Genomic DNA, 26,504 nt, shown 5'->3' on the forward strand with positions numbered 1-26,504 from the left:
AATAGAAAGAAGGGAGGAGAGGCCATCAGTGAATCACATCAGACGAGAGACATGTATGTACAGAAGATTTGCCAAATTGGACAAATATGAAAAAAATAAACTTACACATGTAACAGAGAATCTGGAAAATTTTATAAGCAAAGAGAAAATCCTAAAAGCAGCCAAGCAATAAAGGCAGATCAATCACAGAGATAAGACAATTATACAGAGGAGACTTTTTGACACAAAAAGAAGCCGACAGTTGTGAAACAGTATCAGCGACAGCTAAATGAAAACCCAGAAAAGCTGTTTCAAGAATGAAAGTGAAGTAACAGCTGTTTTAGATCATTGGAGGACAGGAACGTTGTCACCAGCAGGTCCCCACTTAGGGAACGTCTAAGGGATCTAGTTCAAGACGAGGAGCGATTCCAGAGGTGATCTGAGACACGAGAAGGAATGCAGCCAGTAAGTTAGAAAACCAAGTCCTGGGTCCAGTTGTGGAATAAAGCATTCCGAGGATCCTGGGCTTTGGGGAGAAGATTGAGATCTTGATTACAACTGGGCCTATTTCTGCAAATTTCAAGGAAACCCATAGGAAAAAAAAATGTAACAGAATATTTAGCCTCCAAGCCAGAAGATTAAAAAATAATAATAATAAAAAATAAAAATCTTATTAATTTTTTAAAGGCAAGGAAGAAGGCAAAAGAAGCATAGACAAAGTAGGTCAAATGAAAATAATCAAGTGGTAGAAACAAGTCCAAATATATCAACAAGCACAATGCGTATAAATGGGATCATCTCACAAGTTAAAAGCACAATAAAACCGGGAGCTTACCATGTGAAGGAAAAAATTCCAATATATGCTATTCATGGCACACAAAGCATAAAAACACTAAAAAGTTGAATTTTTTAAAAAAGAATAGATAAATAGTAATTTTGCTTGCTTTTTAAAAATTTGAACTTTTTATAATTCAGTTTCCTGCATAACCACAAGAGCAGTGAATGTGATAGATTTATTATCAACTGTGTGAAGTAAACATGTATCTTCAACTCCTACTTATTTATTTATTATTTGGTAATGGTGATATTAGTGTTTGGATTGAACCCAGGGGTGCTTAACCTCTGAGCCACATCCCTAGCCCTTTTGATATTTTACTTAGAGACAGGGTCTTGCTAAGTTGTTAGAGCTTCACTAAGTTGCTGAGGCTGGTTTTGAACTCAATTCTCCTGCCTCAGCCTCCCGAGCTGCTGGGATTACAGACATGCACCACCATGCCTGGCATTTTTTTCTAATTTATTTATTTATTTACATATATACGTACGTACTTACTTACTTACTTACTGTTCCTGGGGATCAAGCCCAGGGCCTTGTGCACACCAAGCACAGGCTCCACCCCTGAGCCTCACCTACACCTTGCCCTAAACTCTTTTCCCTTTTCTTACTGCTACATTATAATTTTACGTAATGGTGGGCTTCCTGATGCCATATTTGCACATGCGCATAGCCTCTTTTGCTCAGTCTCTTTCCCCAGCATCTTCCCTTTCTCTCCCCTCCTCCCTGTCCCGTTCACTTGCTTTGCTCTACTGATCTCCCTTCTATCGCGATTACAGTTAGAATTAGTACATTGGCATATATACGGGAGTGGGATGTATTGTGATATATTTGTACATGGACGTAGCATCGTTTGGTAGACTTCGTTCCCCAGTACTTCCCAATCATTCGACTTCAGCGTCCATTCCTCATCAGGGAGTGCTCACCTTCATGGCAGGCAGGTGCTCAGACTGTGCAGGTGAGGGACAGAATGCTGCTTGGTCTTCTTGCTAGCAGAAGCTGCTCCTCTCATTGAGCCTTCTTGGAGCACCCCGTCTTGCTGATCACTCTTACTCTTTTCTTCTTGTAGAGGTTGAAGGAAGCCTCTGCTCAGTTGGTCAGGGATTAGAGCGGGGTCCAGCATCTCTGGACAAAGCCTCAAGAGGAGGAAAGACTGCAGTAGAGGAGCTGAGAAACCCCAGTAGACACCAGGAAGGATCAAACCTGTAACTTGACATAGAACTCAACACATGTCCGGTGAATCATACCACATACACATGTTTACATACATAGTACATGCCTAACCAGGAGTCCTTGAAGGCCCTGAACACCTGATCCATCTTTCTTTCTCTACTCTCCCTTCTTTGTTGCCAAAGAAATCAGAGCCAAGTGATGGGCATCCAGGCCCTCCACCTATGTGCAGGAGCTGTGAAGTTGGCATCAATGCTCCCATTCATCTGCCTCTCCTCTGGGTCAAGAGGGCACAATGACAGTGTAGATTACAAAACAAAGGCGTGTAAACTTGGGAGCGGCAGGCAAAAAAAAAAAAAAATCAAGTAAACAAGCCACAAGGTCAATGCTAATGAGCAGAGAATTGGCTTGTAATTAAGATTCTCCAAAGCTGTGAGGAACTTAATAAAATTCGATAATGCTTCAGTGATTTGGCATCAGAGCGAAGCTAAATAATAAAAATATAGTTAGTGTGATACATACAAATTACTTGTGAACATAATTGCAGATTTATGCAAACTAATGAACCAATGAATTCCTCCCTCATCTCTGAGTGCAAACCTTTGTTTTTCTCCTCGGGAGTTGAGAAAAAGTCAGGGTGTCAGAGAATCATCTATTTCTGCCCAGTGGATCATCATGCAGAAATTAAATGAGGTGCCTAATGAGAATTTAAATATCAACACTCTGTTGAACTCCGTGATGAAGCTCTAAAATGTTTAGTTTGCATTACATTTCCACAAATGTGTGTCATTCTCAGTTTGTTTAATTTTTGAATTGTGGAAGTTTTGCATAAATCTAAATTCTACTCGGGGCCCTGTGCCAATATGTTTTTCATATTGTTTTTCAGAAAGATAAGTGTCAATCTGTTCAATCCAATCTTTAAAATCCTCATTATGTGCCCTGGAAAACAATAGTCTCTTCAATCTCAAACATTCAGCCATTAAATTATCTTTTGAGCTGGTCCTAAAATATTTAGCAGTTTTATCTGGCAGGCTAAGTGTTTGACACCAACAGTTTCATGATATGTTGAAAACTAAAACACAAGAGTAAGGCTTATGCTGTCAATCATTTGGTTGGTCTGCATGAGTCACGCCAGGCCTTTACTCTCTGCATCCTGGCAAATGGCACATATCTAATAGGTTGGTCAGTCCCAGAGCTTTGGTATTTACCTGAGAAGCTGAGCACCACAAAATAGGTGGTCCTGTTCCCTCCCCAGATGATAATGGCATGATTATAACAGAAGCAGAGCAAGCATGTGAACTGATATTAAATATAAGCATATGCAAAACAGCCTACATGCAAGTGCTGAATATTGGTTTGTTTATATAGCAGTTTACCTTAAAATTGGCTCCTTCTGTAACAAATGGTAACTGCTGTCCTCTTAAATATCACCACTGTCCACCCAATATAGTCTAAGTCCTCCTCACCTAGATTTAGGTCATGGAACTCTTCCCGTGTTTCCTCATCCTATCTAATCTGCTCTCAGCAGCCAAATCAATCTGCCTTTAATAAGGTGATTGTCATGCTAAACCACCTGGACTGGCAGGCAATTGCCCGTTAAATCAGGGTCAGGCTCCTCAATCCAGCCTTAGAATCAAGCTTTCCTCTCTTCCCTTTCCTCTTCCTTCATCCTCCCCTCCCTCCCTTCTTCTCTCCCTTCTTATTTTTTATTGAATTTTAAATACATACAGAAAAATGTACCTATCATAAATATACAACAGATCAATGAATTTGCATGAACTGAACTCACTCAGATTACACCCAGATCTAGAGAGAAATTTACTACCACTCCGGGAATTCCTCTTGCTCCCTCTAGGCACTACCCACTCCCCCTAAAGGAAATCCTGACCTGAATTCTAAGAATGTAGACTGGCATAGGTTAGCTTTTACTAAGCTTCTCCTACATACGGGACTCAGGGCAAGGACGGCTCTGACTTGGGGATCCTGGGGATGCCCCGGGTCATCCAAACCTGGCAGCCTGTGGCAGGAAGTCTGACTTGGAGTCCCTACTGCCCATGCATCTGAGCATCCTTAGATGTCTGTGTAATCAGAATTCCCTCAGGAATGGCTAGCTGGAGGTGCCAGGGTGACAGCAGATGAGGGCTGAGCAGGGGGAGACTGGCAGTGGGAAGTATTTGACGGTGGTGACCATGCCAAGCTAATATCACATGCAACTTCACTGCCCACCCGGTTTCCCCAGCTGCACTCTGAGTCATCTCCACAGCTTCCTACTTAGTTGCATTTTGACAGTAAAGTCACAAGAGGCACCTGTGGCCATGGCATTCAACCTGCAGAGTCCCCCATTACTACCCAGGGCCTTTGGCATGCAGTTGGGAAGGTCCTCTGCTGCCTCTCTGTCCTGAAGAGTATTCTTGCTCTCCAGGGGCAGAAACAACATATTTTTCTTCAATCTGTGGTTCTTTTTAACAGCAACTAAATGAAGGCTACTGGTTGGTACCTTATTATAAAATTGAGATTTTTTTCTTAAGTGTTTCTATTGAATAATAATATAAAAAATAGCAAGTTAGTTCTTGAAGAAAAGTCAGAACACATTAATAATAATCCCAACAAACACTGTACTTTAATTTTTGCATATTATCCCCCAGGTTGTGCCCATACTTGCTCCAGTTTTTACAGTTGTTATTGCACGGTTCAAATCAGGAGAGTATTGCAAATACAGAAGCATCTTTCCTGCTCCGTGTTACCTTGGTGGCACACTGGGATTCTGTTCCCTTGCAAAAGCTGCAAAGTTGAGCTGACACAAATGGCAGCGATGCTGGCCCACGAGGAGCCTGGTGTCGTGTTCCCTGTCTGTTCTGATGCAAGCAAACAAGGAAACCACCTTAATCTCATTTCATTTCAGCATCCCCAGGACTAAAGTACAGCGGGTACTACCTGTCCTCCACACCCCACAAGATGTTCTAGGAACTCAGTCACCTATTCAGAGCATCTACCACACATGCACAAGGCTCCCGGCTAGGGACGGTGGAAATCCGCAGAGACTTGGGACTGAATCAAGTAGAATAATAGGAAATACTAGGAAATAGAGGCATCTCACAAGGGAGGGTCACTAGAGTCCCAGTTCAGAAGTGGAAAAATCTAAAATATGGTGGAAGACTTCAAGGACACAGATGCAGCAGAACATTCATGCTAGGTACTAGAGGGAGAGCTCTATCCTGGGGACAGTGTAAGTTGGGGCTCCCAGACCACCACAGTCACTCCTCCTCTAAGAGGCCATCAGGACCAGCACTGTCTGCTCATCTCTCTTTGCCCTGTTGTCACTGAGATTCCTGCATCCCTGTCACCCCTGTCCCCTAAGGGTTTACTTCCACATTTTCCTGTACACTGTGATTTGAACAAGTGCTTATTTTATTCCCTCCTCAGACTTCTCCACATCATAAACTCTCTCTGCTTCTTGTGACATTCTCTTCACCTCCATCCTAGAATGGGGTGGTCTTCTGAGGACTCTTCTCCCCAGATGTCAAAGGCAGGTTTTTCCTCATGCTCCATGTAGCCAGGGGCCCAGAGGGAAGGTGGTGTCTTTGGTTCCCTTGGTCACCTCCAGACCATCCTCTTTTCCTGCAAAATCTTTGCCCTTCAAGGGGCTTGTGACTTGGATCCATCCTCTCCCCTGTTCCTGTCATCTCCGTTCCTCTTCTTCATCTGATGAAGACTCGAGTTCCCACTTCTCAGTCTTCCTGTCTGCCCCAACTTCAGTCAACACTGTCCACACCTTAAACATTCCCAGAAAAAGGCCACTTAAATCCCCAGCCATCTCAGTGTCTTTTCTTCACATGTCTTTCTGTCTACTCCAGTCACCCACTCCAGTATTTTGCATCCTGGACCATTCCATACCTCTAAACCCCCCCATGCCAACATCAAGTTCATGGACCATCTCCTCTCTTCCTAGTATATGTGATCAGGTATCACTACCATCTCCTTCAGTCTTATCCTGATCTGCCCACTTTCTCACCATCCATCAATATCTTCACAAATGCCTGCCTTCTTGCCCAAGTTTAAGTCCATATTCCCCCATACCAATCACTTTTTTTAAGTGCCATAAATTCCTTTACCTTCCATGCCTTTGTGGATGAGTTCAACCTTCTTCTTTCTATGCCTGAGCATAACTGCAGAAAGTTGTATTAATTTTTTCATTCCAAATTCATGGTTTCAGACTTCGAAAGAGTTCTCGACTGCCAGTCAGTGCTATTTCTCTAGTAAGCTCAATTTCCAGTTCTCATGCAAGATCAATGTCTTCCTCTACCAGATCAGTCACGGCATATACTGACACTCTAGGATCTCGCTCCCCCAACCCACTCAGGCTACCACCTGTCAGTGCAGACTTTTCCCAGAGGATTGTCTCTATGGCTCTCATTCTTGTTTCTCAGTCACTTCTCGACCAAATCCAAACTGTCTTCTGACAAAATTATATTTCTCATCCCGCTGAACTCCAGGTTTTCAAATCTAATGATCAGTTTTCTGGTTAGTGACTGCGGCAGGCTGAATAATGCCCCCATCCCCAAAGATGTCCATGTCATAGTCTCATGAATTGTGAAGATGTTACCTTGCCTGGCCCACTTTGCAAATAGATCTAGTTCAGGGGTGTGACATATGCTGTTTCCTCTAGGTAGATATGTCCTGTCCTTGTATCCACTTTGATGCCTTTTTAAGGAAGTCCTCTGATCCCTGGTCAAGTGGCACGCCCATGTTATTCTCTGTTACTATACCCATTGCTTTCTTTCAAGGAACTCATGAAAATATGAGCACATAGTTTTATACATATATAAGTCATTCTTTGCTTTTTAATGATGTTGTCTCCCTTGCTCACTGAATTGAATGCTCCACAAGATACGAGAAGATAATGCCAGCACTGACCCAGCACTTAGCACAGTTCAAGGCCTATAATAGATGCCCAATAAATATTTGCTGAGTGTTTGTTATTGAAAGCAAAGCAGATAGAGGAGTTCCTGTGGCCAAGTGTTATTAGAAGCACATTAAGCTAGAAAGTGAGAGACCAGATTGTGGGGAATACCAAATGTCCTACCGAGAAGTGCGGACTTTATAGGAAATGGGGAAATATAAAATATTTGGAGCAAAAATCCTGAAGTTGCTTGGATCTGTTTTATGAGCAAAGATCCCTAGCAACAATATTAAGAGATGGACTGGAGTAGAAAGAACTTGGAAGCAAAGTTCTTGGGGGGATAAAATGATCCAGCAGATACATGCATTCTTTGAGAAGAAAAAAAGGACTATATAGACATATGGTTGTAGTAAGTTATAGATAGTAATTCTTTTACTTGTTAAGAAATAGCAATAGTTAACTTAATCAAACAGTTCAGCCCTGGGCTTTTCATGTCCAAATTATCATGATTGTCAAACAAATGTCCCAGATTATTTCAGAATATATTTACACCCACAAGCTATAAAACATTTATAGTTTATGGTTTGGGGGCTAATAAGGCCTGAAAATATCTTTCCACACTAATTGGAAAAAGCCTCCCAAATCCAGGCAGCTATTTTTAAACACAAGCAGCCCTCTTACTCCTCCCCAATCAGATTGCCTTAGACTGGGAGAGCCAGCCATGTGTGCGCCAGCTCTGAAGCTCTAAGACCCAGCTCCTTGGAATTATCTGGATTGAAAGAGTGCCCGGAAAAAGTGATTCAAGTAGCTACAAGTTTCAAAAAAACTTCAAAAATAGCCATGCAGATTTGAGAGATGGTTTTTAAAAACAAACAAAAATTAATTCCACCCAAAGTACCTGGAAAAAAAAAAGGGAGAGGCCAAAAACGTCTCCCCAAGTACCAGGAGGAATGAGCCATGGAGAAAGAAAGGCATTGAATGGAGGCCCGCCTCTCGCAAAGGCTTTTAAATGGATATTTAATTCAGATGTTGTCCTTTAATCCAAAAATTTCCAGTGACTCTGACACACAGGATGTGGTAGTGATGCATGAAAGGATTTGGTGATATGAGCAGGGTCTGCAGCCTGCCGAAGTCAGGGGTTTATCTTGAGGTAACAGAGCAGTGAATGGGAAGGTATCAAAATAATTCTAGTTGGGCTGGGATTGTGGCTCAGTGGTAGAGCGCTCGCCTGACACAGGTGGGACCTGGGTTTAATTCTCAGCACCACATTAAAAAAAAATAAAAGCATTGTGTTGTGTCCATCTATAAAAAAGATATTCTCTCTCTCTCTCTCTCTCTCTCAAAAAAAAAATTATAAAAATAATTCTAGTAAAAGGAATTTCACAGAGGTCAGCCTCCAGGTGGGACTTCCTCCCTTCTCTCAAGTTCATCCCAGGAGGGGAAGACGCTGTGGCTTTGGTGAGCATAGGAGAGATCAGGACCAGCCGGCAAAGCCATGGTGACATTTATAAGCACATACAGGTAGTAACCCTACCCTGGTTTCCCCAAGGCTACAACATTTCCCAGTGTGTGCAGAAAGAAATGGAAATCTTTGAGCAGAGGAGCGCAAAAGATAGTAGGGTTCATGAAAAGATCCTGTGGTCAAAGGTCTTAAAGAAACATGGAGGAGTGAATCTCCCTTCTTGAAGATTCATGGTTCGCAGTTAGCATATTAGAGGCTCTGGGAAGTCCTGCAGTCAAGAAACCAGCTTAACTCTGACTCACCATTTCCTAAACTTACTTGACTAAAGAAACTTTCAAACATATAAGTTTTTTTAAAAATTCACCAAATGTGGGGGCTGGGGATGTAGCTCAGTTGGTAGAGTGCTTGCCTCACACACACAAGGCCCTGGGTTCAATCCCCAGCACCCCCCACTCCAAAAAAAAAAAAAAATCCCAAATGCAATAGATCAAACACTGTTCTAGATACAACATCCAAACTTCTAACAAGACATATAACGCCTTCCCGGTCCTTGCCACTGCCTGCCTCAAACCGTATGCTTCATATGACTGAGCCAAACCACCTGGGGCTCTGCTCTGCCCACCCCTGTCTCCCCAAGTCTTCGAGCCCAGGCCTGCCCTGCAGACTGCAGATCTCGTGGTTTCTTTGTAATGCCCTCTCGCCTCCTCCCTAACCACCTAATTCCTATTTATCCCTTAAGATTCAGGTTAGTCAGAATCACCCAGGAGGACATGCCTGTCCAAGATATTTTGTAATCTCGAGTAAAGCCATCTGTTGAGAAAAATAACCCACACAGACATGGCAATATTCATCCTATACCCTGCTTTCTTACATATCGTCTCCTTTAGTTTTTGCTTCAGTGCTGCAAAGCAGACGTTATTAGTTGTCACCATAAGTGAGAAAATGAAGATCAAAAAGCCCAAGTGACTCGCCCGAGATCCCTCCATCAGGAAATGACAGAGGCAGGGAGTTCCCTCTTCAAGGCCAGGGCCTGCCCACACCAGGGGAGCATGACTCATTAGAAACAGAAGACCCAAAGCCTTTGAGGAGCTGCTTTTAAGACAAATAAGCTAACTGCCTCTCCCTCCGGTCTCTTTCTGGAACATGGTTCCTGCCGGCCTCTCACACAGGCCTCCCTCTGTAACCCAGAGAACAGAGCACCTAGGGCAGAGGAGAATGCATCTGCATCCCGAGCACACTGTCTCTGCAGCCACGGCTCTTCCCAATTTTCTGCTTGGTTGGATTTTTTAAAGAGTGTTACTGGTTTCTTTCCTAATGCTTAATGCAAAACAAACAAGCAGCAAGCACAGCCACGTGTGTGCTTACTTGCTAGGGTTTTTTTTTTTTTTAAGACCTAAATATTTGTAATAAGGAGAAGCTAGAAAGGATGAAACTGGTGTTTTGTTTTGTTTTTTTATGTTTAAAATCATTATTGTACTTCAAGATTTTAAAAGACTAAAGGAAAACTGTCCAGCTACCATTATAAACACTGAGTCCAATAAACCAGGGCTGCTACAGAACCTTTAGCTTCCCACCTTCTAGACTTTTGTTGAGTTTACCCAGGATGTTGGGTGCTGCTAAAATCTGTCCCTCGCCTGCTGTGGTCCATCCTCTCCTCTTACCACCACTACCCCATGTCCAGAGCTGCTGGACCTGGGCAGTCTATAAGGAAGAAACGTGAGAAAACCACTTGCACCAAGCTATGAGGGTTATTGTGGACTTTCTCCTCTCAGAATGTGTCAGCCACCTCTCAGGAACTGTAATAATAGCAGAGGTGATCGACTTATAAAGAGAAAAGGTTTCTTTGGCCCACAGTTTTATAGATTTCAGTGCGTGATTGATTAGCCTCATTTTCTTTTTTTAGTTGTAGATGAACACAATGGGTCAAAGGTCTTAAAGAAACATGGACGAGTGAACTCCCTTCTTGAAGATTCATGGTATGTAGTTACCATATTAAAGGCTCTGGAAAGTCCTGCAGTCAAGAAACCAGCTTAACTCTGACTCCCCATTTCCAAAACTTACTTGACTAAAGAAACTTTCAAACATATATATATATATATATATCTCTTTTNTATATATATATATATATATATATATTTTTTTTTTTTTTTTTTTTTTTCGCTTTTTCTGGACACTCACTGTGACACCTCTGCAAACTCTGAGGTATGGCACTCACAGTGCCTGGCAAACACAGGTGGTCAGCAACACTTGTCAAAATAGGAACTTGAGTCACTTCATGGCAATGACGTGTGTTCTACTGATGTCAGACACACCATTGTTCCATCAGTTTGTTTCATCTTGAATGAGACCCGCAGTACTCAAACTCTCCTCCTTTGTCCTAATGTCGCAATTATTCAGCCACCCTCTGGGTTGAGGCAGATACTTTTATGTCTTATATATGGCAGTTGGATTTCCACATCTGAGGAGTGAGGCCAGAACCCAGTCTACAACCCAGTCTAGGGGACCTTTCTTTGGATACTCTTTCCCAAACCAGAGTCTTCAGCTTTCTCCAGGGGTTGGCACATTTCAAGAAGCGTAGCAGGGCTGTGGATGTAGTTCCATGGTGGAACACTTCATTAACGTGTGTGAGGGCCTGGGTTTGATCCCCAGCACCAAAAAATAAAAGTACAACAGAACCCCAAAAATCTATAACCAGTTTAAGGTATCTATTTTGGACAAGTGAGATATTATCAGGCCTTTATTAGAGTCTAGACTTCTCCTTTCTTTTTGCCCAAGGGACTACATCATGGCTTTCTTGGGACAGAAATTGTGTTTAATACTGAACTGGCTCTTGGCTTGTGGATCATTCAGAAATTAGGGTACACAGCCAAAGAGGTAAATACCTGAGAGTAGCTGAGGATCATTTTTTTTTTTAATGTCAAAGCATTCCCACCAGGTCATCATCCAAGGAAAGTGCTACTGCAGTATGAAAACAGGGTTCTCAGAACTTGTGTTTAATTCTTGTTCTATTGAAAGCCTGATAAAAACTTCCTCACTTCTATTTGAACCTGCTTTACTGTGCCAGTCAGTGTATCAGACACCTACCATTCCAGTCCCATTGTTGAATTTGTCGCATTCTGATACTGTTTCAGTGAATTTTGTTGTCTGGTCAACATAAAAAATTACCAACATGCAGTTCTGATCAGAGCGAATAATGAAACCAAATGTTTGACTTCCAGGAGAAGAGTTTCAACATCAAAATATTTTGGATGGTTTTTGAGATTAAGACTGAGTTTAGAAAAAAGAAATTTTCTAAAGCTGTTAGAGAGTTTTCTCCTGCCTGTCTTTGCTCTTTCTCTCTTACCTATGCTCTTCATAGGGAATAATATCTGACATCAAAATAAATGTTGCTGTCAGAAAGTACTAGAAAGGGGAAGATTAACGAGACTGGCTGGTGACGCTCTTGTAGAGTTAGTGGGATTTGGACAGCACCCAGAAGGCAGCAGCATTTGGTTAGGGAGAAAGAAGAGAGGGGTCCAGAATGGATTGAGAACTGGCTTAGCACAGGGAGTCTGGGGAGCACACCTTAACTTGTGTGCTTAACTGAGGTGAAATCACATGGGAAGAGAAAAGTTGAAAAAGACTGAAAAAGTTGAAATATTCAGGCAAACCACTGGCAGTGAAGTTGGTCTTTACCCTGGAGACAATGGCTACCATGGGAGTAAGCCAGATTGTGTTGGGGTCTTAGAAGACCGAGGTAGCAGTAGTTATAGAATCAGTTGGCTGGAAATACATGAAAAAATGTTCAAATATCTAGCAATTAGAAAAATACAAATTAAAGCTATACTGTGATTTCATCTCACTGCAGTCAGAATAGTGATTATCAAGAATACATGCATGGTGACACACACAGGCACAGTGGCACAGTGGTTCAGGAGGCTGAGGCAAGAGGATCATGAGTTCAAAGCCAGCCTCAGCAAAAGCAAGGCCCTAAGCAGCTCAGAGAGACCCTGTTTCTAAATAAAATATAAAATAGGGCTGGGGATGTGAGTACCCCTGCGTTTAATCCCTGGTATTAAAAAAAAAAAAGAATACTAGTAACAACAAATGTTGGCAAGGATGTGAGGAAAAAGGTACCCTCCTGCATTACTGGTGGGACTGTAAATTGGTGCAACCACTCTGAAAAGCAGTACGGAGATTTCTCAGAAAACTCAGAATGGAACTACCTAGTTATCCCACTCCTCAGTACATACCCAAGGGACTTAAAATCTGCAGACTTCAGTGATGCAGCCACATCAATGTTTATAGCAGCTCAATTCACAATAGCTAAGCTATGGAAACAACCTAGATGCCCTTCAACATATGAATGGATAAAGAAAGCATGGTGTATATAACCAATGGATATTACTCAGCTATAAAGAAGAATGAAATTAAATGGATGGAACTGGAGACTCTCATGCTAAGTCAAATAAGCCAATCCCCAAAACCAAAGGCCAGAAGTCCTCTCTGATATGTGGATGCTAACTCACAATGAGAGGGGTGGAGGTAAGAACAGAAGTTCATTGGATTAGACAAAAAGGGAATGAAGGGAAAAGAGGGAGAAAGGGAATGGGAAAGACAGGAGAATGAATCGGACATCACTTTCCTGTGTTTACACATGAATATGCACCAGTGAAACTCCACATTATGTACTACCAACCACAAGAATGGAAAGTTATACTCCATGTATGTATGATATGTCAAAATACACTCTACTGTCATATATAACTCAAAAGAACAAATTAATAATAAAATATGTTTTTAAAAAAGATCCATTGGTTGGGCTGGAGAAAGCAATGAGGAGCCCAGAGGAGCTGGAGAATGGGGACAGGTGTGTCCCTGAGAGGCATTCAGAGGGAGTAGAGACAGTTCAGAGCCCAGCTTAGAATTAGGATAAAAGGGGCTTGAGTGCTGGCTCTGCCTCTTGTCCGTGACCTTGGGCCTCTGTTTCTTCATCCCTATGGCCTTGTAAGGACTAAATTGAATAGCAAATGGGAAGACTTGGCTCAGGGGAGCACTGATAAAAGTGCAGCCATTACCCAGTGCAACAGAAGGGGCCATTGTCTCCTCCGAGGACTCATAAAATGTGCTCTTAGAAGTCATTCCGATTCATCTAATCAAGTTTTGTGAAGGCCGCTTCCAGGAAACTCACAACAAGGTGGAGATGATGTCACCGAGGGACAATCTAGGGGCCATTAGAGGCTGGGGAAGGAGATTGAGCTTGGGTCGCTCAGCAGAAACCACAGAGCTCACTCCTCACACTCACATCCATCTCTGCAGCCCAGCAGCCCACCCTGGCCCGCCCCACTGGTGAAGGGGAGCGGGCTCTGGCCTGGCTCTGAGGACGCAGGTCCCTGGCTGCCTTGTCGGGGAGGGCTACAGAGGCCGTGAACAGGAGAAAGGCCATCTGTACATGACACACAACAGAGCACTTAAGCTTCCCGCAGCCTGATGCTCTTGTCTATTCCAGAACTTTTTCCATTTACTTCAAAAGCAGTCCGCCTGTGTGATCGGATGCCAGGGTGGGTACATATCAGCTCGAAATACAAAGAGTCCCTCAGAATGTGCCAGTGTGTGCATGGGGTGTGGGTAGGGGCCGAAAAGGAAATAGAAACAGCATGGAACTTGAAGACTCTCGCTAGAATGTTTCCCAGGTTTGCCCATCTGGCTTTGCTGCCAGTAATAATCACAAGGGGACCATCTGACATGGTGTCATCTCCTGTGAAATGAGCTGGGGTGAGGCCGAAATGGTCCCAAGGAGTCAGTGGAAAAAGCATGAGGTGGAGGAGTGGAGAGGACCATGTGCCCTTGGAGAGGATGAGAAAAGTTTTCTTTTTGTTAACCTCCATTTGTAACAGATCCGGCCGGCTCCTAAATACACTAATTGGGAAGCAACGTGGGCTCATGGGAAGATAGACTTCTGAGCCTGAAAGATTCAGGGGCGGGGGCATCAGCTTAATTTCTATGCTACCTGGGGCAAATAGTTTACCTTCTGCAGACTTTAGTGTCCATGTATTAAAGACAGAGATGCTAATATTTATCTGCTTCTTAGGATTAGAAGCAATTTATGTAAAATGTGGAAAACTTCATTCCCAAGTTGATGATATTAGGAGTTGGGGCCTTTATGGGGTAACTAGGTCATAGACCAGCATCCTTATACATGGATTAAAAGGCTCAAGAGAGACACTCACCTCTTCTCCACATGAGGTGAGAGGCAGCTCTTGTGAATATGCTGGCACCTTGATCTTGGATTTCCCAGCCTCTGGAAATGTGAGAAGTAAATGTTGGTTGTTTTTAAGTCGAAGGAGCCGTGGTATTTTGTTATAGCAGCACAAATGGACTAATACTGTAGCTGTTACCTTCATCGCCCTCATGTTACATCACTATTACATCCAGCTCACTATGACACAGATTTCCCTAGTGCAAGAAACTATGCTAACCCCTGAAGGTTCTACTGACTGAGCAGTCGATAGAATACCCTGGAACATCTTGAAGCCTATTTGCTAAGGTACAAGTCAGAATACTCAGGGCTTAATATGGGCATTACGGCTATCCCAGCTTCTGTTTCCGTCAGACCCCACAGACTTTCCCCGAATGAGCCTCCTCCTCCTTTGCCCTTCACACCTCCCCAGCTGCTCAGCTTTCACTTCCACCCAGATCTCCCCTAAACCCAGGGCCCAGTCCCAACTCTGCCATGTTTTTCATTTTTTCTTGACTCAGACTGCAGCTTGTTATCCAAACACAATCCTTCTAGCAGGTGGAACTGTGGTTACCACCACCTTTCCTTCCTATCAGGTTGTGAATTCTCAACAGGTCATAGCCAGTGGCTCCAGAGGCTCTGAATGTGACTGTGAGGGACAGAGAGTGGTGGGCTCCACCTTCTGAGAGAATGGATGACTTAAAACTCTGAAAGGAATGTTTTCAGGAATCCTGGGGGTTTCCTGGGACTTGGGCATCTAACACTTGTTCTCTGCAACTACCACGTTTTGGGGAGAATTCATTTTCATCCATTCAAGCAACACATCTTGATAAGATACCTTCTTTTTTTCTTTTCTTTCTTGCAGTACTGGGGATTGAACCCAGGGGGCGCTGTACACTGAGCTTCATCCCTTTTTATTTTTTTATTTTGAGATAGATACTTTGCTGAGGCTGGCCTGGAACTTGCAAATCTCCTGACTCAGCCTCCCAAGTCGCTGGGATTACAGGCATGTGCCACCACGACTAGCCAAATACTAATTTTTGTACAATCTTGAATCAAGGAAGCTCTTGAAAACATTAGAGAAACAACCCTAGAGAAGGCAGAGCACCAGGGCACCCAGCTTTAGCAACAGGAAGGCTGGGCACCTGTTGTATTAGGTCCTGTTGTCAACAGGAATGCAAAGAGCCAGCCCTGGAGGAAGCATCATATACTTCACTCTGTGTGGCCTTAAAGAAGCTACTCTAGCTCCCCTGCACTCGTGATGAGAAGAAATCATTAGCAAAATTGAGTACAGTTTAAATTATCTGTTGTTTGCATCACATTTTATGACTTGTAGGGTAGGGGTGGAAACATAGGAAGTCAATCCAGAATCCTTTTAGAACAATAAAACCTGAGAAGTCAGAGAAATCGAGCAATGATTTAGTTTAAGATTAGCAGTAATAATATTACTACAACAACACATATCACAATTTAAGGACCTAATTATTTATATGTTTGTATACGTGTATGTGTGTGTATGTGTGTGTGTGTGAGTGTGTAGCACTGCTATCCAGATTATCCCATTTGACTTGTGAAACAATTCTGTAAGGTAGAAATTTATTTTGTTGTTTTACAAGTCAATCTACTGAAGTTCAGAGACTTGTTGTGAGTCACAGTTAATAGGTGGTTACTCCAGAATTCAAGCCCATATTTCCTAAATCCCAAATGCAGGGCTGACTCTTCCAAATTCCCAATAATTCCTCAATTCTTAGACACTTACCCATCAGACAGAAAGCATAAAAACAGGCATAGGATTACCTACTGCATGTGAATAAATATAAATATAGATGTATATGTAACTCCAATTCTTCCAAGAACCAATTTTCCTAAGGTCTCAAAAATGTGTGGGTATAAATTCAAAAAGTAGCTAATATTTATTGAGAACCGATTATGTTCCAGACCACTGGATTACATAAACCCTCTAAATGTACCTCCACTTAATCCTCACAACAATCCTGTGTAATAGATACTGGCTAGACATGGGGGCACATACCTATAATCCCAGTGGCTCCAGAGGTTGAGACAGGAGGATCACAAGTTCAAGGTCAGCCTCAGCAACTTCAGGAGGTCCTAGGCAACTTAGATCCTGACTCAGAAAATAAAAAGGACTGAGGCTGTGACTCAGTGGTTAACCACCCCTGGGCTCAATCCCCAGTGCAGAGAGAAAGAGAGAGAGAGAGAGAGAGAGAAAGGAGAGAGAGAGAGAGAGAGAATGTATATGTGTGGGGGCGGGGGAAATGTTGCCTGATCTTAATAAAACAATCATCAGAAAGGTTAATGATTTTCCTAAGGTCACACAGTCCTCAATGAAAGCTGGACTCAGAGAAATGTCTATCTGGCACCAAAGTGCCCACTTCCAATCACTATGCCATTCTTTTTTTTTTTTTTAAGAGAGAGAGAGAGAGAATTTTAATATTTATTTTTTAGTTTTTTCGGCAGACACAACATCTTTGTATGCGGTGCTGAGGATCGAACCCGGGCCGCACACATGCCAGGCGAGCATGCTACGGCTGGAGCCACATCCCCAGCCCTCACTATGCCTTTCACACCACAGCTGCAACCCATGCTTCTCACCCCCACTTTTCATACTGAACCCCAACGCCCTAATATACATCCTCCTATTTAAGGGCATCTCAAACAGATGTCTACGTGTGTCCTCCAAGTCAACCCTCCTGTCGACTCTCTAGTGTCACCCACCGTTTCCTTGCACTCTCGGCTACCCAACTGAGAAACTAAATACTTAGCCATGATCTCCAGTGCAATAAGCTCACAAGTAAAAAGAAGGAAAGAAGGAAGGGTCCTGGTCACATCCCCACCAGGTGGAGGCTGGAACTTCCAGTTGGAAATTTATGAGGAAGTTGAGGGGCACTTTCTTGTCTGAGATCCCTTTAGGGGCCTCGCCTCCTTGGGGCCCTTTGTAGTAAGAAGGAATAGAGGGCTTTGCATACCTGGGCCGCCTGCGTCCCCAGGCCATGCCCTGCTGGCTAAACTGGGCACCTGCCATCACAGGCACCTCAGAGCAAAGCAGAATGCTGGTTCCTGCCTCTGGAATCAGGTGCTGTTGGAAGACGTGGCTCCTCCATTATCGACAGTTCATTTGTCAACAAACTCGTACTTGTTGAGTGACAAGGATGTTCAAGTGTGTTCTTTTAGAGGAGAGTGTGAAACTTATTTTAAAAAGACAAGATATTGCTCATGTAGGGTTTTTGTTGAAAATTAGTATAGCCAGATCAACAGAATTACATCTGGATATTGTTTTGTCTTACCAACATTTTCTCTTTGTTAGTGTTTGCTATAAAAGGATTACAGTGGCCCTCCTTACCTTGTGGGGGCAGAGCCTCCCTCACCTTGGATGAGAAAACTGTGTAAAGGAAAGCCAACACAGGACCCCCACCCTCCATATGAGAATCTCCAAAGACCCCCTGACCTGCAGTGGCAGTAGGGCCCGAGTTCCCATGTTGCTCTGTGAAGCTGCCCATGTGCAGGACGGAGAGGAGACAGCCCAGGCTCCACGTGGTGCCTGATACAGAGCAGGAACCTTCTGATCACTTTGCCTCAGAGGAGGATTTCCCAGGTCTCTTTGAGCCCAGCTGTTTCAAATTGATGAAGACAAGAATTTTCTCACCCCCACCTTCTTTTATCCTCCAGAACAAGACCCAGAAGGGTCCTTTTCCACCACGGGAGCTATTCCGCTTACAGAAACCTGCAGAAAGTGAATTACTCAACTGAATTTGCAGGTGAGTTCTTTTCTTCCTTTCATCTTACTTCTCTCCTATTACACTTTTCAATGATCTGTCAAACTATGCTAGAAAGAAATAATCCCCATTTAAAAAAAAAAGGACTGCTATTATTCTCACAAGTAAAAAAGGATAAAATATCTTAAAAAAAAAAAAAAAAAACTTCTAGGGCTGGGGTTGTGGCTCAGTGGCAGAGTGCTTACCTGGGTAGTATGAGGCACTGGGTTCGATCCTCAGCCCCACATAAAAATAAATAAAGGTATTGTGTCCAACTACAACTAAAAAAATAATAATTAAAAAAAACTCTAGACTAATTTGTAACCTGTATATAGTTTTTTTTCTCTTCTTTTTTCTTGTCTCTTTTCCAGTTTTATTTCGTTTTTGGTGACACTAAGTGCCTTGGTCTGTTTCATGCTGCTATAACAAAATACTACAGACCGAGTCATCTGTGAAGAATGGAAATCTATTTCTCGCAGTTCTGGAAGCCGGGAAGTGCAAGATCAAGGTGCCAGCCTCTGGGTAGAGGGTAGAAGGGCCGCCTGCTCACATGGTGGATGGCAGAAAGACAAGCTACTGAACAATGCATGAAGCCTCTTTTATAAGCACTTTAAACCCATTCACGAGGGAAGGGGCCTTCATGACCTAATCACCCCTTGAAGCCCCCACCTCTTAATACCTTCCCATGGGCAACAGCAACCATAGAAGCTGGTATTTTGATGGGCCACTGTTGCTCCTCCTGGAGAGTTCCTAAGTAACCAGCCTTCAGAGTGGAGCTCCTCGGTGCAGACATTCACATTGTTTATCGCTGTCTGTTACATTCTTTACCAGAGAGGCCTTAAAGGTATTAAGGGGAAAAATACAGACAAAGCAGATTAAAAGTATACTTCACACAGTATACTACCACACAGTGTCTCACAGGTCAGACGCCAAATAATGGGTTAGACAATTAGGTGAAACAGTGGTTTCATTTCAAATATGAGGAAACTTGCAGTTAAGCAAAAGGAATTCAGTTAGACACACAGGGGTGAGAGGGCCAGTCTCCCTGCCCCCACCCCCAGTCCCCCATCCCGGGTTGTTCTCCATCCTTCTGCATTGCTGTGACTCTGTGACGCAGGCCCAGGGTCCAACTCCACGGCCAACACCGTGGCCTGACCCCCTCCTCGGAGACCTCCCTGGGTGCTGAAGGTGTGCCCTTGGCTTCCTCAGGCTCTCCGTGGAACCATGAGGCTGAGTCACGTCTGCCCGCAGCTGCTGCTGTTTGCATCCCTGGGCACGGAGCTCTGAAACTCGACCCTGGCAAGGACCAGCCCTATCCCCTTGGAGGAAATGGCTGAGCGGCCTCAGCAACAGCAGATGAAAACTTCCTTCCTCTTCATCCAGCTGCAGGCCCCCCCTGACCGTGCTCTCCCCGCCCAGTCTCCAGCCACTGCAGCCTCAACAGCAGCCCCAGGGGGCCTGGAGGAGGGACACATTTTCCCAAGTCCCAGGACAAACTTCTTGGCAGGCCGGGACCTCAGGCGCACACAGGGCTTAGCTGCTTCTCCTTCAAGCCTGCTGCATGGGGACGGCCTTGGGACAGTGGAACCAGCCGCTTTCAGTTGCTGTTCACTGAAGGAGAAGGAGGAGGGAAAGTCAAAACCCCAGGACCTGGACCTCAGATCCCCACGTTGTAGGCACTGCCTGGCCCCTGCCTCTAGGAACCGCGCATGCCCACAGCCCCTGTCATGCAGGCTTGCTAGCCCGGCTCCTATCATGAACGATGGAAGCAGCAGTCCCCGCATGGGCTGGAAGCACTGGCCTGTCTCTTCTGCACCCCAGGACCTGTGGGGCATGGACGCCCCGGCCAGGAACACCTCGGGAGGCTCGACTCCACAGGCCACCTGGGCCCACACTGTCGACAGGGGTGAAAGGGCTGGGCTGAGGAGAGGTGCTGCCACCTATCAGGGGCTCCCACAGAGCTGTGGAGAGGAGGCTGGCACCACGGTGCTGGCAACAAGGGCACAGCTCCACAGATACTGCCCGGCTCTTCAGATCAGCACAAGCTCCCCGGCCCCACCTGCGGCTCCACCTCTCAAGGTAAGAATCTGTGTGAGCCTAAATCCCCAGACTCTAGCTGCTCCTTCAGCAGAGGAGATGGAGACCGGGACAGCCGTGCCCTCTGTGGCTCCCAGTCCTGACCTTGAGTCTCCCTCTGCTGTGGAGGACCTGCATATGGACAGCAGAGGTGCCCCCCAGCCTCAGCCCTCCCCGGCCTGGTCTGGGCTCTTTCCTGGGGGCTCTGCCACCTTCCCAGCCCCTGGCAACCTTCCATTTGGAAAGAGACAATGATTTACTGTTTCCCAAGATCTCTGCCAAAGAAGTGGGGATAAAAGTTGGATAAGGAAATGCCTACGTTATAGGGGAAGACCAGGGGAAGGGCAAGGAGGGACACAGACATGTTGGAGGCCCTCTGAGGTACCCGCCATCATGCTGGGTGCTTTCTCATAGCTCATTAGTCCTCATCACCACAAGGGCAGTTTCAGACAAGGGAACTGAGATGTGGTCAGGCACAAATCCTTTCCCTCCTTCCAAAAAGATAAGGGCAAAAGCAAACCCTGCTTCCGTGATAGACAGTGTGGACAGTGAGGGAGGCTTCAGTGAGCCGTGGGGGTTTCCAGAACTAGAACACAGCCTGGAACACTGCACATTCTGGGCCCACATCTCCCTCCCATTCTCAGCCCCCACCAAGCGGACATGCCTCCCTGGGCACGAGCCTCCAGTTCCCATCAGGAAAGGCAAAGGCTACTCCGTATGGTCTCCAGGTCTACTCCAGCTCCCCCGGGCTTTGCCTCCCATCATGGTCCTGCTGCTTTTTGTTAGCATACTAGTCTCTGCATCTCGGACCCGCCCCCATCATGATGGTGCCAAAGCCCACCCTCTCCACCGAGTTCAGGTGTACAACTCTTAAAATGGGGGTTCCAAGTTTCCAATTATGCCTCCATCTTTTCTTACCCAGCTGCAAGAACATGCTGCTATACTTTGTGCGTGAGTGTGTATGTTGGGGTTGATGGAATGAGTCAGGAAGGGGACTCTGGGTGGTGTACATGGAAGACTGGCATGGAGGGGGCTCTCAGGGAAGTCAGGGAATTGGGGAGGGGGATGCCGCTTCATCCAGACCCGGTGGCTCTCTGACCTGCTCATGCACACATCACTCTTTACCCATTTGTCTTTTTAATGGGGGGGTCCCGACAGCCACAGTTAAGCATCAGGGAGAAAGAGTCCAAATTCTCTCCAGAGGGGAACTCTTGGAAGAAGTGATACTATCACACTTCCTTGAGAAATAGCTTGCATTCCATCCTCGTTCTTGTATCTCTCATTTCCTACAGGGATTTAGGAGGAATGACACACTCCTGCGTCAGAGTCCAGTCTCTGGATGTGGGGGGGTCATACAGTAGTTGTCTGTGTACTTTTAATACTGTTTGATGGCTTGAAAACTTTATGTCCCCCCCCACCACCACCACCCTTCCCTCCCGCTTTGGGGCAAAGGGCGAAGCCTCACAGCTGTTGCCATTCCCTAGGGAGGGGTGCTTAGGGAATTGGTGCAGGAATGTAGAAATTGGCCTTGGCGGCCTCATTTAACCCCCTGTGTAAATGGGCCCCCAGATATGGATTCCACCTACACTAAGGATTGCAGAATTCCCATTTACAAAGCTAGGAACCCCAAATCTAAGTCCTAGCCACTGGAGCTCTCTTGAGTCTCAGTTTCTCCATCTTGGAAGCACTGATGATGTACCAGCTCCTAGGTTGCCATGGAGATTTGTGTACTAAAGTGTTGGGGCAGTGAAAGGGACCAGTCATAGTTCTGCCTTGCAGAAGAGAAGAGAGGAAGCAAGACCTATGGGACTCCAGCCATGGAATCAGTGTGAGTATAGTGACTCCAGGGCCTGGTGAAGGAGTAGGGCTCCTTGACCTTGCTGAACAGACATGACTCCCTTTGCCATGGGGATAGGAACTGTGAGATGAGCTGCCTCTGTTTCACAAGTCCTTTAAATGCCTTACAACTATTATGAACCTAGTGACCCAGTCCCACATTAAGTGTTAGGAAAATTAGAAAAATCAACAAAGATAGTTTTTCCATCTGTCCAACCCTGGGCAGATTAAGGTGCCCCCCCGACCGGATGTAAAAAATTAGTTCATGAGAATTGCACAATAGTTCATGTTTTGGAATCTAGAGCATCAAAATGCTGGTTAAAATATTTTATTGTTGGGCTAAGGCTATAGCTCAGTGGAAAAGTGCTTGCCATGCATGCGTGAGGCACTGAGTTTGAGCTCAGCACCACATAAAAATAAATAAAGATACTGTGTGTTCATCTACAACTAAAAAAATACCTAAAAAATATTTTTAAAAAATATTCTATTGTCAACTATGAATGCTGAGACCCTTGATTCCTCACTGTGGAAACTTTCAAGAAAAATGTGATCAGCTATATTTAAAAAAGTGAAAGGTTGGCTGGGTGCAGTGGTTCACACCTACCTGTAATCCTAGCTACTAAGAAGGCTGACACAGGAGGATCACAAGTTCAAGGCCAAGCTGGGCAACTTAGCAAGACCCTTCTCAAAATTAAAAAAAAAAAAAAAATAAGGACTGGGGATGTAGCTCAGTGTAGAGTGTCCCTGGGTTGAATCCTCAGTACCAAAAAAGAAAAGTGAAATGTTGGTTACATGTAAGTAAATTTTATTCTATGTGCATACCATAGGATGGAGGTCATTGTGTCAACCTTCTCAACAGAAAAATCTGCATGTGAAGAGTAAATTTTTTTCTTTGCAGAACTCCAAATGATCAAGCTTAAATCTCTCAGTGTTAAAAACCCATAGGCTCCAGTGTGAAAATTTCTGACTTATATCCTTCCAAGTATCATAAGGACTGAGTACAGTGCATTAAATCACTTGGTTTTTAATTTATATGATGACCAGCCCCTGGCCTCTCTGCTGTCTCTCACTATCTTTGCATCTGATGAAATCTCCTAGAAGGTAACCAGCAACCGGGGAGCTGGAGGTCCACACTGCACTCCTCAATTCCCTGGTGGACAGGGTGGGAGAAGCACACACAGGAACAGCAGGTCTAGGGACTGGTTTGGAACAGACACCACTGGCTTTCCAGAAGCAGTGGAGTCTGGGTTTGAAGGATGTGGAGTTCCAGCTCAGGGGGATGCCATCTGAGGCCGTCACATTCCCACATCGGTCTGTCAATGTGAAATCAGAAGATGATCCTTGGTCTGGGACCAGAGCCTGCCCCAAGGATCTCCTGGACCCCATGTCCTGCTGCCCCTCTGTGGGAGCCCATGGAACTGTCAACATTTGACTAGGGTTTGGGACTAAAGATATGAAAATAAGGATAAAAGACACAACTCAAAACAAACAATAAAACCTCTATAATCATTCTGGGAAATTTCCACATATAAAAAAAACTAGGTCTTCATATCTTACATAGTTCATATCTTAAAATAGCAGTGACTTTTGCTCTATAACTGGGTTTAGAAAGTTACTAATGAATGTATTCTTTAGAATTTTCCTCAAAATGCCATGTTTACAAACCTCACAGGATTTTCACCCATAACTGTAAATTCCCCAGAATTTTACCTCTTAATTTTTTTCTTCCTTCTTCCCTTCCCCTTTCATAACCGATCGACTTTTTCAGTTTTCCTTGCCAGCTTCTGGGAGTGTTCATGGTTTAGAAATCAGGGAACTAAGCAGGACAGGCCAGGAATTCTTGGAGGTATGTGAGAGAGAGACAAGGATCTTCATTAATCTAATAAATGGAAATGCAGGGTAGGTCTGTTTCCCTAGAAGCAGACCCTGTCCAGCAGACTGGAGAAAATGTTTTAACTCTCTATGGCCTGGATTGTTACTCCTTAAAATGAAAACAGTACCTGAAATAAGTTTTTGGTAGGAAGTTTTTATTTAGGGTAAAAGTCGTGGGGACTGGGATCCAACAGATAAACAAAGGAACTCTGGTTCTATCAACTAATGAGCTGTGTGGTCTCTGCCGACTCCTTGAACAAAGCTACTGATCTCCCGTGTTCTCTGAGGTCTTCTGAGTTCTGACATCTGGCGGTAACTATGAATGTATGAATCCAGAAAAGGAATGGAATTGTTTAATGCAATAAAAAGATTAAAGCAATTTCATTTCATCTAACTCTGCTTGTCTCTTAAGATTTATTATTTAGTCAGAGGACTTCACTGCAGGACAGTTCCACACAAGGTGGGCATTCTTTTCTTAGCGAGCACCTGGATTTCAATAGGGAGCTAGGAATTCTGGGGTATGACAGACTCCATGCCCCCTTCCAGCAGTAACACCAACGCCCATGCAGAATTTTAGGACTAGTATTGCAAACTGCCTGCTCTCCGATTGATAGTTCCTTTTCAGACCATATTCTAGTTTGAATGATAATAATAATAATAATAATAATTCTCTTCTGTGAGTTGAATGCTGACCTTTGGTCATTTTCCTCCTCTGGGGTAAATACTTCTTTACCCAGGCCTGTTTCACTTTTCTAACCTGCCATAAGTTTAGAAACTGTTCCACTCATAAAATGATAAGCTAGATAATTCTGTATTTAAATCCTTCTTGGTGAGTAATTCAGAATTTTCCAAAAGAAATTGGAAAAGAGAGAAAGCACACGCAAATGCTTATGTGTGATTTTAACAGTGATCTAGATAAGTGTGCAGGGAAGCATCCCTTTGAAATGATCCTGGTATTTAGAAAGACAGTATTGATTGGGTTGCAAGGCTTATCTTTACTCCATTTTACGCTGTGTTGGTTTTGACACAGATGTCTTGATTTATTACTTGAATAAATACAGCCTGAGATAGCAGAATGAGTTTCAATTCTCCCTTCTGGTGATTTGCCTTAGTGTTTCCATGACAACGTTGTGTGCTCCTCTCTCTGTACCCCTTCTTTCCACAGTCACACACAGAAGTCCTGTGGCAATATCAATGTAATGGTGCTGCCCCGAAGGAATCACCAATTTCTCAGCACTTCAATCTACCTATCGGGAGAAGAGAGTAGAGAGTGCATGGAAAACCTTACAGGTGAATGTCTTTGTGGCATAGTTCCCACTCTGGGAACTGAGATGGGGGACTCTGACCCTCCTCCTGACTCAAGGTAGCTGAGGGAGCACAGATCCCTTAATCTGGGCCTTAATTCCATATCTGTCACATGGAAAGTTTAGACTGTCTTGGTTCTTCCCTTCCTAGTCCATTGATTCCAAGTCAGTTCTTGCCAAACCTTTGGTGCCTGTATTTATAAAAAGACAACCAAATCTACAGCCTTTGGTGGCAAATCTCCAAAAGTCTATTGTATTGAGAAGTCTCTGTGTTGAGAAACTCCCTTATAGGTAAAATTAGATGTCTCTCCAGCATCCAAAGGAGAAACAGAAACTAAAATACATTTTTAAAACATAGTATGCCAATATAGGCCCAATTTTCTAATCTCAGGTATTAAATTAGGTTTGCTCTGAGAGTTTGGGGCACAAAGGCTCAAGGTGAATTTTTAACAGGATTCATTATAAGGATAACACTTATGTAGGGTCTTGCAGAACCCAAAACAGATGCAGATAACTAGAACCAGGGACTCCAATGGGTCCATCTCTCCTTACTGTGCCCTCTGCACTTCTCTTCAATATTCTCTTTCTACACAACTGCTTCCTCCACTTCCTACTCCTAGATTTACTTCCCTTCTCTCTAGTACAGTCCAGAGAAGACTAGAATCCCATAGACCTCATGCCCGATGCTTTGGAAGAAGTTCCTTGGTCCAGTGTGGGCTGGGACACACAGTGAGGACAGGTGGGTGCAGTTCACACAGCACTATCAGGTGTGCTGAGGGCCTGAAGGTGGTTCTGCTATGTAGGTCTGGTAAAGAGACAATTCTAAAAATTGATGGGGAGTGGAGAGGAGAGGAATGAGTATGGGCAGCCAGCCCAATAAAATGTCCCAAAACTCTTTTCAGAGAGTTGTTAACTAAAAATTATAAACCAATTACTTTTATGTAACGTCCCATCTGAGCCCTCCTAGATTTTAGGGAATCTAGAATGTATGGCCTTTGGGAAGATGTTTATGAGTATCTGATTCTTAAACAACCACTGAGCTACATTCCCAGCCCCTTAAAAAGTTTTTTTTTTTTTAAACAG

General features: G+C 44.2%; 1 protein-coding gene and 1 non-coding gene across 4 annotated transcripts in view; both read left to right on the plus strand.

The window, feature by feature from the left end:
- The window catches only part of Psd3 (pleckstrin and Sec7 domain containing 3), a 567,268-nt gene that overhangs the window by 83,454 nt on the left and 457,310 nt on the right, over positions 1-26,504 (plus strand). For all 3 annotated transcript variants that reach the window (XM_048801652.1, XM_048801653.1, XM_048801654.1), the window contains 3 exons: positions 18,248-18,336; positions 18,705-18,841; positions 19,543-20,412. In XM_048801652.1, coding sequence (XP_048657609.1) covers positions 19,663-20,412 — 750 coding nt within the window. In that variant the 5' untranslated portion in view covers positions 18,248-18,336; positions 18,705-18,841; positions 19,543-19,662. The remainder of the gene's footprint in view (positions 1-18,247; positions 18,337-18,704; positions 18,842-19,542; positions 20,413-26,504) is intronic.
- Trnav-cac lies at positions 8,722-8,794 on the plus strand. The gene has a single exon. It is a non-coding gene; the product is annotated as a tRNA-Val (tRNA).

The sequence above is a fragment of the Marmota marmota genome, unplaced genomic scaffold (assembly GCF_001458135.2).
Source record: "Marmota marmota marmota unplaced genomic scaffold, marMar, whole genome shotgun sequence".
Lineage (NCBI taxonomy): Eukaryota > Metazoa > Chordata > Mammalia > Rodentia > Sciuridae > Marmota > Marmota marmota.